Source organism: Hylobates moloch, unplaced genomic scaffold (assembly GCF_009828535.3).
Source record: "Hylobates moloch isolate HMO894 unplaced genomic scaffold, HMol_V3 SCAFFOLD_8, whole genome shotgun sequence".
Classification (NCBI taxonomy): domain Eukaryota; kingdom Metazoa; phylum Chordata; class Mammalia; order Primates; family Hylobatidae; genus Hylobates; species Hylobates moloch.
Window position 1 is genome coordinate 32,329,011 of NW_026652283.1, and position 13,316 is coordinate 32,342,326.

At 40.7% G+C, this 13,316-nt stretch overlaps 1 protein-coding gene and 1 non-coding gene across 4 annotated transcripts in view; one reads left to right on the top strand and one right to left on the bottom strand.

The window, feature by feature from the left end:
• Positions 1-13,316, top strand: part of DENND5B (DENN domain containing 5B) — a 217,200-nt gene that overhangs the window by 145,940 nt on the left and 57,944 nt on the right. For all 3 annotated transcript variants that reach the window (XM_032159990.2, XM_032159991.2, XM_058443407.1), the window contains 2 exons: positions 3,466-3,697; positions 8,000-8,150. In XM_032159990.2, the coding sequence (XP_032015881.1) occupies positions 3,466-3,697; positions 8,000-8,150 (383 nt within the window). The remainder of the gene's footprint in view (positions 1-3,465; positions 3,698-7,999; positions 8,151-13,316) is intronic.
• On the bottom strand, positions 1,265-1,367 carry LOC116474051 (small nucleolar RNA U13). The gene has a single exon (XR_004249588.1). It is a non-coding gene; the product is annotated as a small nucleolar RNA U13 (small nucleolar RNA).

The following is a 13,316-nucleotide window of genomic DNA, read 5'->3' on the forward strand; positions in this document are numbered from 1 at the left end:
TGAGACCAGCCTGGCCAATAGGGTGAAACCCCCGTCTCTACGAAAAATACAAAAAATTAGCCGGGCATGGTGGCGCACACCTGTAGTCCCAGCTACTCAGGAGGCTGAGGCGGGAGAATCACTTGAACCCAGGAGGTGGAGGTTGCAGTGAGCCAAGATCACGCCGCTGTACTCTGGCCTGGGCAACAGAGAGAGACTCCATCTCAAAAAAAAAAAGAAAGAAATTATAGAAACTCTTACATTTTGCAGGTTTTCCAAATCTGTTAATACTGTTTGACCTTATAATAGTTTTATTTACTCTTACTTTATGATCAAGTATGGTTAAATAAGCCTACTCCTTTTTGAAGAAATATATTTATTTAGTCTAGAAATCATTTATTTAGTCTTTATCCTATCAGGAAATCACAACTTGTCCATGTAAAGTTAACAGTTTGGTTTCAGAAGCCAAATTTCTCTATCTCATTTTAAGATCAAAGGAGAAAAAGAGTGACTAAATTAAGTTTTATGGCTGTAAGTGTAAAACAATTCCAAAGATTTTGGAAAGGGAAGTCAGAAAATGAGCTTTCCTTGTCCTGTGATTTCTAAGGGGTACTGGATTCTTCTGCCAGTTTTTTTTCACCTATCTCCCAGATTTTATTTTTCAGATAGATGCACTTAGGGTTGTATATTAACTCTTTTAGGTCACCAGGGTACAGTTTAGTTCTTTACCTCTGTGATTGCTGAGGTATAATACTGCTATTAGAATTTATCATGGGTTTCACGAAGTGGCCTCTTTGTGTGATGAAAGGTCTTCTAAAGGGGCTGATACATTCCAAGAGGCTAATCTACAATATTGGAGAATTTTTGGAAATAATTAAAAATTTTCGTAAAGGTACATAGTGGCTGGGCATGGTGGCTCACACTTGTAATCCCAACACTAGGAGGTTGAGGCTGGAGGATCATTTGAGGCCAGGAGTGTGAGACCAGCCTAGACAACATAGTGAGAACTCATCTCTACAAAAAATTTTAAAATTAGCCAGGCATGGTGGTGTGCACCTCTGGTCCCAATGACTCTGGAGGCTGAGGTGAGATCACTTGAGCTTCAGAAGTTGAGGCTGCAGTGAGCCAAGATGATGCCACTGGACTCCAGCTTGGGCTAGAGTGTGAGACCCTGTCTCAAAAAAACAAATAAAAGATAATTTTTTGACTTCATCAGATATTTTTCTGTTGGAGGATGATATTGTATGTTGAACAGTTATGTTCTGGTGTGCTTTGTTTTTCCCCACATCAGACAGGTAATGTTCCAACATGGTAACAAAGTTTGAGGAAGGTACATCTCACACATGAGCATGAAAAGCCAATTATTACATTTAGAACTACAAAAGCATCCTGATGCACTTACGTTTGAGAAAACTTCTTTAATATTAACAAGACTTCACTTCTTTAAGTGTATGCCCTTAGGTTCCTTTTTCGTTAGTCTTAACCATTTTCCGTACTTTTTCCTATCTAGCTTAGAACTAATCTGTGTATATCCATGGTTTATCCTTGGGACAATTCAAATTCTTACCTAAATCAAGCCCTGATACTTCCTTCCTTCTTAATCTTTATGTAGCCTCAAACTATATAAATGGAATTCTTTTTACATAACCCCTAAAGAAGTGAAAATTTTCTGTTGGATTCCAGAAGGCTTGTAATTACCTTTCACTAGGAAAATTTGCAGGACATACTAGTCCTACAAGCCAAATCTTTGTTGACCTAAAATTTTATAGTCTATGAGGGTCTGAATATCAAAAGCCAGATCTTTGGCCCACTTTTTTAAAAAAGGCTATTTGATGTATGAAAAGCAAGGTGTTTATTGGTGAAGGTGAACTGATTTCTAGAGACTACCATGAGTCTTTCTGTGGTTATTTGGATTCATGTATATATACCTGAACTATGGAACTACTTAAAGTGAATAAGTGAATTTCTATAAGGAAATTTTAAAAAGACCTCCTAAATTTCAGAATGAAAATAAATATGCTAGCAAGAAGCTGATGAGTATTTTTAAAAGTCACCTTATGTCAGAACTTACTTTCTCTTTCCTCTTTCCCCTTTCCCCTTTCCCCTTTCCCTTTCTGGCTTCTGCCATACAAAAATAAAAACCAACCCAGCAACCAAAATAGGAATTTACTTCCAAATTTACTTCCAGATTTTAGTACTGCATTGAATCTAGAATTCCTGTACACACGAGCATGGAAGAACAACAGAAAAAAAATGACACGTTTAATTAGGAACTGATTATGATGTACTGAACCATCCCATGCATCAGGCTAGTAACAGGAAAGGTGTACAGCTTATTGTACATGTTCTCCAAAGGCTTGTTTCTGATGGTTTTTCAGGCAATGTTTTGGTTTGTTTGTTTTTTGGAAATGGGGTTTCACTATGTTTCTTTAGGCTGGCCTCAAACTCCTGGGCTCACAGGATCCTCAGGCTTCAGCCTCCCTAGTGGCTGGGACTGTAGGTGGCCACCACCATGCCCAGCTTCCAGGCAGTTCCTTTTTTAGTTGTTAAGGCTGAGACTGTTGCGTCAGCACAGGTGTGGAAGGAATTTTTCCTTGGCTTAACACTCATCTATTGATTTCTCGCAGAGTTAAAGAGTCTAGAAAAGCATTCACTTGAAGAAGAACAAAAGAACTTCACCCATAAGCATAAATTCCATGTCTTTTTTAAGATTAATGCTGATGTGTTTATTGTATCAGTTAATCATCTCACTACCTTATGGCTTGAAAGTATATTTCATAGGCAGGAATAGAGAACAGAAGAAATTACAACTCGTAGCCGGGCGCGGTGGCTCACGCCTGTAATCCCAGCACTTTGGGAGGCTGAGGCGGGCAGATCACGAGGTCAGGAGATCGAGACCATCCTGGCTAACACGGTGAAACCCCGTCTCTACTAAAAATACAAAAAAATTAGCCGGGCGTGGTGGCAGGCACCTGTAGTCCCAGCTACTCAGGAGGCTGAGGCAGGAGAATGGCATGAACCCAGGGGGAGGAACTTGCAGTGAGCCGAGATCGTGCCACTGCACTCCAGCCTGGGCTACAGAGTCAGACTCTGTCTCACAGGAAAAAAAAAAAACAAACGAAATTACAACTCGTTGGGGAAAGGGATAAAAATTTTTAACTGCAAGTGAAGTGGATGATTGACAATTGTATAGCAACTTATCTGCCATCTTTCATTACTGATGCCCTCTCTGCTACATAATGGTCATAAGGATCAGAATGTAAATCAATTTTGTAAGGTAAGATCAGTGCTAAAGACCTAAGTGACCTACAGTCTCTGAATTTAGGAAAATGGAAAGAAAAGTGGATTTTTAAGGATTTTTGAATTTCAAGTGGCAGTTTTATAAGATTTAAAAGGAATGTCCTGAGTTAACATAATATTCAGGCTTATCATGTAGTGTTGAGATGGTCTCTTTGCACTAATAATTTCCTAATTATCTCATTACAGGCTTCCTTTCTGTCTGACCAGCCTGAGCCTTACCTGCCATTTCTTTCACGCTTCATTGAAACACAGATGTTTGCCACCTTTATTGATAATAAAATTATGTCTCAGTGGGAAGAGAAAGATCCTTTGCTTCGGGTCTTTGACACTCGGATTGATAAGATAAGGCTGTATAACGTAAGGGCACCCACCTTGCGGACATCTATATATCAGAAATGCAGCACTTTAAAAGAAGCAGGTACATTTGCCATGCCTTTTAAATTAAAATCCATTATCGCTTTTTTCCCCACAAATTGTTGGCCTTATGTACAACAAAATTAATTTTCAGTTTTAGACTTCATGGCTAATCCTGGTGCTACATCATGAAATGCTTTGTAAATTTTTCTTTCTGAGTCCCACTCCTACTTGACGTTCCTATTCTCTTAGAAGAGGAAAAAACAATAATAAATTGAATCAAGTATGATTGGAAGGTTGCTACGATTTTTGTTTTTGAGATGGATCTCACTCTGTCACCCAGGCTAGAGTGCAGTGGCGCGATCTTGACTCACTGCAACCTCCGCCTCCTGGGTTCAAATGTTTCTCCTGCCTCTGCCTCCCAAGTAGCTGGGATTACAGGCACGCACCACCATGCCTGACTAATTTTTGTATTTCTTACAGAGATGGGATTTCACCATGTTGGCCAGGCTGGTCTCGAACTCCTGACCTCAGGTGATCTGCCCTCCTCAGCCGCCCAACGTGCTGGGATTGCAGGTGTGAGCCACCGTGTCCAGCCTGACTTTTGTTTTATTCTCTTTATTGCCTAAATGGAAAAAATGTTAATTTCTGTCTTGCTACTTACGTTTCAGTTTTACTTCTCACCTCTTCTCTATATCCAAGAAAGGATAAGTTTTATTTAAAACAGTAAATCTTAGATTCTGCTTAATTTACATACTAAAACAGTTTCTTTGCTTTTGTAGTGCCATTAATTATAATAGCTTCATTTATTGAAATTAAATCTGAGTCAGGCCGGGCGTGATGGTTCACACCTTCAATCCCAGCACTTTGGAAGGCCGAGGCCAGTGGATCACTTGAGGTCAGGAGTTCCAGACCAGCCAGGCCAACATGGCGAAACCCCATCTCTACTAAAAATACAAAAATTAGCCAGGTGTGGTGTTGTGCGCCTGTAATCCCAGCTACTAGGGAGGCTGAGATAGAAGAATCACTTGAACCCAGGAGGTGGAGGTTGCAGTGAGCCAATATGGCACCACTGCACTCCCGCCTGGGCAACAGAGCGAGACTCCATCTCAAAAAAACAAAAAGAAAGCAGTTAAATCTGAGTCTTAGCCAGTCTCGTCTAGGAGTGTAATATAGTCCATTAAATAAATAATCCTATTAATAGCCAACATGAGTATTTACTATGTCAGTCATCATGCCAGGTGTTCATGAATTTTTTTTTTTTTTCTTTTGAGACAGGGTCTCACTTGTTGCCTAGGCTAGAGTGCAGTGGTGCCATCATGGCTCACTGCAGCCTCAACTTCCTGGGCTTAGGTGGTGTTCCTACCACAGCCTCCTGGGGAACTGGTACTACAGGCATGTGCCACCACCCTCGGGTAATTTTTGTATTTTTTGTAGAGACAGGGTTTCACCATGTTGCTCAGGTTATTATCTTATCTTTGTTGGTCTTGAACTCCTGGGCTCAAGTGATCCACCTGCTTTAGTTTCCCAAAGTGCTGGGATTACAGGTGTGAACCCAGCACCCCTTTTTTTTTTTTGAAACAGAATCTCGCTGTCACTCAGGCTGGAGTGCAGTGGTGCCATCTCGGCTCACTGCAGCCTCTGCCTCCTGGGTTCAAGTGATCCTCCCACCACAGCCTCCCAAGTAGCTGGGACTACAGATGCATGCCACCATGCCCGGCTAATTTTTTGTATTTTTGGTAGAGACACGGTTTCACCATGTTGCTCAGGCTGGTCTCAAACTCCTGAGCTCAAACAAAACACCTGCTTTGGCCTCCCAAAATGCTAGGATTACAGGCAGGAGCCATCATGTCTGGCCTGGAATACTTATTTTTATTTTGTTTTATTACTGCCCTCATTTTACATTTGAGAAAACTGAGAGGTTAAGTAACTTGCCTGTGGTTGGTGGTTGCATAGCTAGTGATTGGTCGAGCCATGGTTTGAATCCAGGTCTGATTTCTGGCACAGGCAGCCTTAACATCACGTTAGCTGTTCATTCAAGAAAGAACTATGTAAAATGTACTAGTCCACACTTATTTTATACAATTATGCCTGGTCCCTAACCTGTTCTTTGCCAGATAAGCAGATAACTATCACCTGACGGCCCTCCCTTTTATTTCTTTCCCTTCAAATGTTGGAGTTATTTGACAGCAACTTTTCCTCTGGAGAAAAAGGAGGCAGCAAATGTGGAGCTTCCTTGATCTGCCTCGCTTGCTTGCTTGCCTTTCCCACTTTACTTAAATAGATCAAAGTCAGGAATGATGACGCTGAAGCTTTAGCGTGTGTAGGGGAGAAGTATGTAAACGATGTCTTTTATGTAACCATAGAAACATCACCCTGTTGTATTCCCACGAATCAGGGTAGATCCTTGGAGCCCCTTCAGGAAGTGGCAATTACCTATGTGGTTTTGGAAATTGAGAAAGTAGAATTAATGAAATTGTCTATCCTTGTTCAGAGAATAGAGTGACTTCCAGTGCCTTAATAGCCATGTGAATAGCATAAGGCCTTGTTGCACAAATTTCATTTCTCCCTTCCTGATGGAATTTTTTAGATGGAACTAAGCACCAATACCTTAACTGTGTGCTTCCAGAAAGTCTTTCCAATTAAAATAGATTTTCTTTCAGCCTCTCAGAGAGTTTGGTACTCCCACCGTCATCACAGAAATTATATAATACTCTTGAAAATATACCACTGTGGCCAGGCATGATGGCTCACGCCTGTAATCGCAGCACTTCGGGAGGCCAAGGAGGGCAGATCATCTGGGGTCAGGGGTTCGAGACCAGCCTGGCCAATGTGGTGAAACCCCATCTCTACTAAAAATACAAAAATTAGCTGGGCATGGTGGCGGGTGCCTGTAATCCCAGCTACTCGGGAGGCTGAGGCAGGAGAATCGCTTGAACCTGGGAGGTAGAGGTTGCAGTGAGCTGAGATTGCACCATTGCACTCCAGCCTAGACTCCGTCTAAAAAAAAAAAGGAAAAGGGGCAACATAAGCTGATTCTATGAAATATTTATAAAGGCACCTTGTTCTTCTCTTAAGTCACAAAATTAGCAGCTCCCACAGTGTGTTCTGTTTATCACACAACTACCATTACTGCTTATTCTCCCCTTTTAAGTAATCTCTAGGCAGAGGATCAGAGACCTAGTCTTGCTTCTAAAATATATTTTCTCTTGACAATTGAGTTGATTAAAATGTTTTCAGATCAGGTTTTATTTATTTGTTTACCTGAGAAATAGATCACTGTTTCTGGGGACTTTGAGACATCTTCCAACGTCCCTGACTCTTAGTGGTTTTAAAATAGAAATGTTTAGTAATCCTGTCTTAACATTGACCTATTTTATTCTTCAAAAGGCCAGTTTCTTATCCTCTGGATATTTTCTAAATGCCTGCTTATATGACTTTTTGCTGTATTACCTTCTTGATCTAATAAACACTGCTAAATGCCTCCTACTAATGAGAATGTGACTGCTGCTAAAAGTGAGGTAATAAACTTCACACCGTTCCTTGATTTAACAGATGGAGAACCACGAATATTTAATAGGTCTTTGTACAAAGAAGTAAAGTTAATAAGGCCATTGTGCTTGCGTCTTCTCTTTAACTTGTATTTCAGCTCAAGAAAAATATTTTATTTGCTATCATTTTCTTTAATGTTGTACTTAGAACTGTATTTTTGTGTAAGAATGTTGAATTTCTCACTTAAGGGAAACTGTTTCAATACAAAATTGTAGGCTTTTCAGCCCTGCTGCCCTGATTTTGACAAAGGCAGAAAATACCATGAAAATTAATCATCCAATATTTACTTAAAGTTAACCTTTTTATACTTACATTATACTAATTTCTGAAGAGCCCTTGTAAAAATCTATTTCAAGACCAGGCATGGTGGCTCACACTTATAATCCCAGCACTTTGGGAGGCCGAGGAGGGTGGATCACCTGAGGTCAGGAGTTCAAGACCAGCCTGAGCCACATGATGAAATGCCATCTCTACTAAAAATACGAAACTAGCTGGAACTGGTGGCGCATGCCTGCAGTCTCAGCTACTTGGGAGGCTGAGGCAGGAGGATCATTTGAACCCTGGAGGCAGAGATTGCAGTGAGCTGAGATCGTGCCATTGCATTCCAGCCTGGCCAATAAGAGCAAAACTGTCTCAAAACATGCACGTGCGCACGCACACACACACACACACACACACACACACACACATACACACGGTCTGTTTCAGAGTGTCAGAGTGATTGGGTTCTCTGTAGGTGCATGAGTGGAGGAAGCATTATTTTTGAAGGGCTAGCAATGAAATGTCTCTAATTTATTATAAATTTAATTTATAGCCCAATCAATTGAACAGAGACTGATGAAAATGGATCACACTGCAATCCACCCACATCTACTTGATATGAAAATTGGTCAAGGCAAATATGAGCAGGGGTTCTTTCCAAAGTTACAGTCCGATGTCTTGGCAACAGGACCAACCAATAACAAGTAAGCATGTTCTTCACTTGAGTAGTTGGTTGAAGGAATGAATGAAGGGTGGGGTGCTCTGCAACTCAAATGGACAATGCTTAACTATTAAACATCTATCTGATTACTTTTTTCAAGACCACATTAATGCGTTTGAAATATGGATTGACACTTCCGTGAGTGCTTGACCTTTAAATCCATCATTTAAAAAAAAAGAAAAAAACAAAGGCTAGAGATTTTTTTTTCTTTTTCAAGCAAAGTACATTTGGAAAAGCCACACTTTAAATGGCGATTTAAATATAATGATAATACTATCTAATGGAATTTAGAAGGGTTAGACCTTTATCATCTGTATTAGTTTCCTAGGGCTGCTATAACAAAGAACCACAAACTCAGTGGCTTAAAACAACAGAAATTATTCTTCCACAGTTTTGGGAGGTAGAAATTTGAAATCAAGGAATTGGCAGGGCCATGCTCCCTTCGAGGCTTCTAGGGAATGATCCTTCCTTGCCTTTTCCAGCTTTTAGGAGAACATAAGAGAGTTTAGCAACAGCCTGTCACACCAGTCTAATGAGATCCTTCCAGATGAAAGAGCCTTTAGATGTCTCACCTCTGCCTTAAACTGGGTTCTGTTAAGAGGAGTGGTTCCAGAGAAGACAGGGTAGTGCTTTGGGTAGCAAGATATATTCTTAGGCTCCATATTCCCTCTTGAAGAGCTAAAGAGAAAATTTTTTGAAAAGAAAATTTTTAGTATTAGTATCCTTTTAAATATTTAGAAAAGGAACACCAAACAGTAAAGTAAAAGAATTGTGGCCAGGCATGGTGGCTCATGCCTATAACCTCAGCACTTCGGGAGGCCGAGGCAGGCAGATAGCTTGAGCCCAGGAGTTCAGGACCAGCCTAGCCAATGTGGTGAAACCCTGTCTCTACAAAAAGGTACCAAAATCATCTGAGCATGGTGGTGTGCACCTATAGTCCCATTTCCTCAAGTGGGAGAATCACTTGAGCCCCGGGAGGTTGAGGCTACGGTGAGCTGTGATTGCACTACTGCACTTCAGCCTGGGGAACAGAGAGAGGCCCTGTCTCAAAAAATAAAAACAGTATTAAAAAGAATTGTGGATTAAAAACAGCAACAACAACAACAACTTCATTTGGAGCTGGGTGTGGTGGCACATGCCTGTATCGCTAGCTACTTGGGAGGCTGAGATGAGAGGATCAGTTGAGCCCAGGAGTTGGAGGTTGCAGTGACCTATGATCACCACTATTATCCAGCCTGGGCAGCACAGCGAGGCCCTGTCTCAAAAAAAAAAAAAAAACTTGGGCCAGGCACGGTGGCTCATGCCTGTAATCCCAGCACTTTAGGAGTATGAGGCAGAAGGATCACTTGAGCCCAGGAGTTTGAGACCAGCCTGGGAAACATAGGAAGACCCTGTCTCTACAAAAAAAATACATATTTTTTTTTGAGACAAGGTCTCGCTCTGTTGCCCAGGCTGGAGTGCTGTGGCCCGATCATGGTTCATTATAGTCTTGACCTCCCCAGGCTCACGTGATCCTCCCACCTCAGCCTCCCAAGTAGCTGGAACTAAAGGCACATGCCACCACACCTAGCTAATTTTTGTATTTTTTTATAGAGACAGGATTTTGCCTTATTCCCCAAGCTGGTCTTGAACTTCTGGGCTCAAGCAACCTGAGCTCCTTGGCCTCCCAAAGTGCTGGGATTATAGGTGTGAGCCACCAGGCCAAGCCCCTACAAAATTTTTTTTTTAATTAGGCCAGGCATGGTGGCTCATGCCTGTAATCCCAACACTTTGGGAGGCCTAAGCAAGTGTATCACTTGAGGCCAGGAGTTAAAGACCAGCCTGGCCAACGTGGCGAAACCCCGTCTCTACTAAAAATACAAAAATTAGCTGGGTGTGGTGGTGCATGCCTGTAATGCCAGCTACTTGGGAGGCTGAGGCATGAGAATCACCTGAGCCTGGGACGCAGTCAGGCATGCTGGCATGCGACTATAGTCCCAGCTACTGGTGAGGCTCAGGTGGGAGTAGACTTGAACCTGAGAGGTCTAGGCTGCAGTGAGCCATGATGTGATCGCATCACTGCGTTCCAGCCTGGTCGACCTTGCAAAGACCCTCTTTCAACAAAAACAAAAAACCCTTCGTTTGATTGACCTTTCATTTAAAAGGCTGTCTCAACTTTAGTGAAGACAGTACTAGAGGATGGTTCACTAGAAATATGGAAAAGTTATATATTCAGAATGAAATTTTCTCCTCTTGTAAAAAATGCACATGTTTATACTAAAGTCTTGGGGAGGAAAATTGTTCAAGAGCATTTAATATGCTGCTTACAAGACAGAAGCAAATAACTAATGACTGAAATTTTTATTGTACTTGCCTTAGTTTGCAGGGTTTCACCCTCCAGTGAAGGGGTGGCCCTGCTTTTATACACACTGAACTTAAAAAATGTGCTAAGAAGCGAGGCCGGGTGGCACTCCTCGGTACTACCTGCTGGGAGGCTGAGGAGGAAGTACTCCTTGAGGCCAGGAGTTGGAAGCCACAATGTGCAATGATTGTGTCTGTGAATAACCTCCAGCATAGGCAACATAGTGAGACCTCATCTTTATTTTAAAAAAAGAAAAAAATGTGCTAATAGATATTGATGGTTGTGAGGGTTCAAACCTTCCAGATAATGGTACTAGATACAATATTCTATTTTTCAGAAGTGGATGATAATTAAGAGAATTTTCCATAAGAACAGATTAGCCATCAGTTTATTTATTTTTTCTTTTATTTGTGAAGTATCCTAATTGTTCGAATCACTTTGATCTGGATAGACTATTAGTTTAACAGTTTTTGTTTTCTTTTTTTTTTTTTTTTTTTTTGAGATGGAGTCTCACTCTGCTGCCCAGGCCAGAGTGCAGTGGTACAATCTCGGCTCACTGCAACCTCCACCTCCCAGGTTCAAGCGATTCTCCTGCCTCAGCCTCCCCGAGTAGCTGGGATTACAGGCATGCGCCACTACGCCTGGCTAATTTTTTTTTTTTTTTAGTAGAGACAGGGTTTTACCATGTTGGTTAGGCTGGTCTGGAAATCTGACCTCAGGTGATCCGCCCACCTCGGCCTCCCAAAGTGCTGGGATTACAGGCGTGAGCCACTGCACCCGGCGCTTTTGTTTCCTTTTGATGGCATTAGATTGTTCATTCATTCGTTTGGCAAATATTTATGGAACTCCTACTATATGTGAGGACTGTCCTAGTCACCACGAGTTTATTAATGAACAAAACAACAAAAATCTCTGCTTTCAAGTGCAAATAAACAAAAAAAAGGAACCTGATATGTCAAATAACATGTCAGATGGTAAGAATTATGAAGAAAAACAAAGTGGGAAAGAAAAGTGCTTAGGAGGGAGGAGTTTAATTTTGAAATCTTACAGCCTTATTTTCTTGCTTTTGCCTTATATATAATCTTAACGGTTTCCCATTTCCACACTAAGCCTCAGTCATTATGTTTTCAGGTAGATATAGTCAAGAGAAAAGATCTCAGAACAATTGCAGGGTAAATGGATTTATAACCATGCCTGTGGATCAACTGTTAGAGAGAACTTCATATGCTGTTTACAAGACAGAACCAAATAAGCAGTCTTTAGTATTTCAGCAATTGTGATTATCATTGGTAAAATTATGCTTAGTAAATAAAGTTTAATAATGCAAAGAATAAATTAATTACTTAACAAGACCAGGAATGTGTGGACTTCATAGCAATTTTCTTAAGCGGTGCTCATTTCCCTCTTTTGAAAATAAAATTTAAGTAGGCCATTTTGTCCCACAGAGTGTGTAGTAAGAGCTAGTTATATTTAAGTTAATCTTTATCCTTTTCTGCCTGCCAAGGACACAGTTTTATGCCATTTATATTTTTGCACCTTCCTTTCGTTTATTATGTAAGTCCATTAGCTAGTATTTATATTCTGTTTCATGTTTTTACTATTTATTTGGACTACCTTGCCCATTAACCCTAATTTTTAAAATCCCTGAGCAAACTTTGTGTTAGACTGACCTTTTTTGCTACAGGACTATTTTCAAGGCCTCCGTATCAAAGATCTACACCCAGGTCTTTGTACATTTTGTTTGTTATTTATATTCTATTCTTCCCCTTTAAAGATCTTCAGGTTGTGTTTATATTCTGTTTCAGAATCTTAATGTGTTTTTTGTGGATCATAATTTTCAGTCACCCCCAATTCTTTTTGTATCCTTTTTATAGTCTTACATTGCTCTTTTGCTTTGGAGACATTTCCAGGGACTCCACTTCAAAGATCTGTAACTAGATCTTTGCACATTTTTCCCTGATATAAACCATAAACCTACTCCTCTTCTTAGGAAACCATTTTGAGAGGGGCTACCTTCCTTGATACCATTGTAAAAAAAGTAAGTATTCTTAGGATAGTGTAATGAATACAGTTCATGAGGATGATAGGTAAGAGCTGAGAAAATTTTAAAAAATAGATTGATACAACGTTTGCTCTTTAAAAATCTGGAATATTGGCCAGGCACGGTGCCTCATGCCTGTAATCCCAGCAGTTTGGGAGGCCAAGGCAGGTGGATAACAAGGTCAGGAGTTCAAGGCCAGCCTGGCCAAGATGGTGGAACCCCATCTCTACTAAAAATACAAAAATTAGCTGGGCACGGTGGCTGGAGCCTGTAATTCCAGCTACTCGGGAGGCTGAGGCAGGAGAATCACTTGAGCGGCAGAGGTTGCAGTGAGCTGAGATCAAGCCACTACACTCCAGCTTGGGTGACAGAGTGAGACTCCGTCTCAAAAAAAAAAAAAAATCTGGAATATTAGAAAGTGATGGGGTGAATTTTTAACCACTCAGAATCCCATCACCATGGAATGTTAAAATGTGATATTATGCTCTTACATAGCAAGGATGGGGGAGCAGGAGAACGGGAATTCACACATCTTGTTTTTGAAACAAAATTAAAATGTTTATAGAATGTTACACTTTTTTATTACTGTATCGTGAGCATTCTCATATTTATTATTAGAAATTTGGATTTTTTAATGACTGCATGAGATTTCATTGTATACTACCCTCCACTGTTGAACATTTCGGTTGTTTTGAGTATATTTACTTGATTCTACTGTTGGTTGTAAGATCTTCAAGTAACTCAAAGGCTTTTAGGAAAAAGTATAT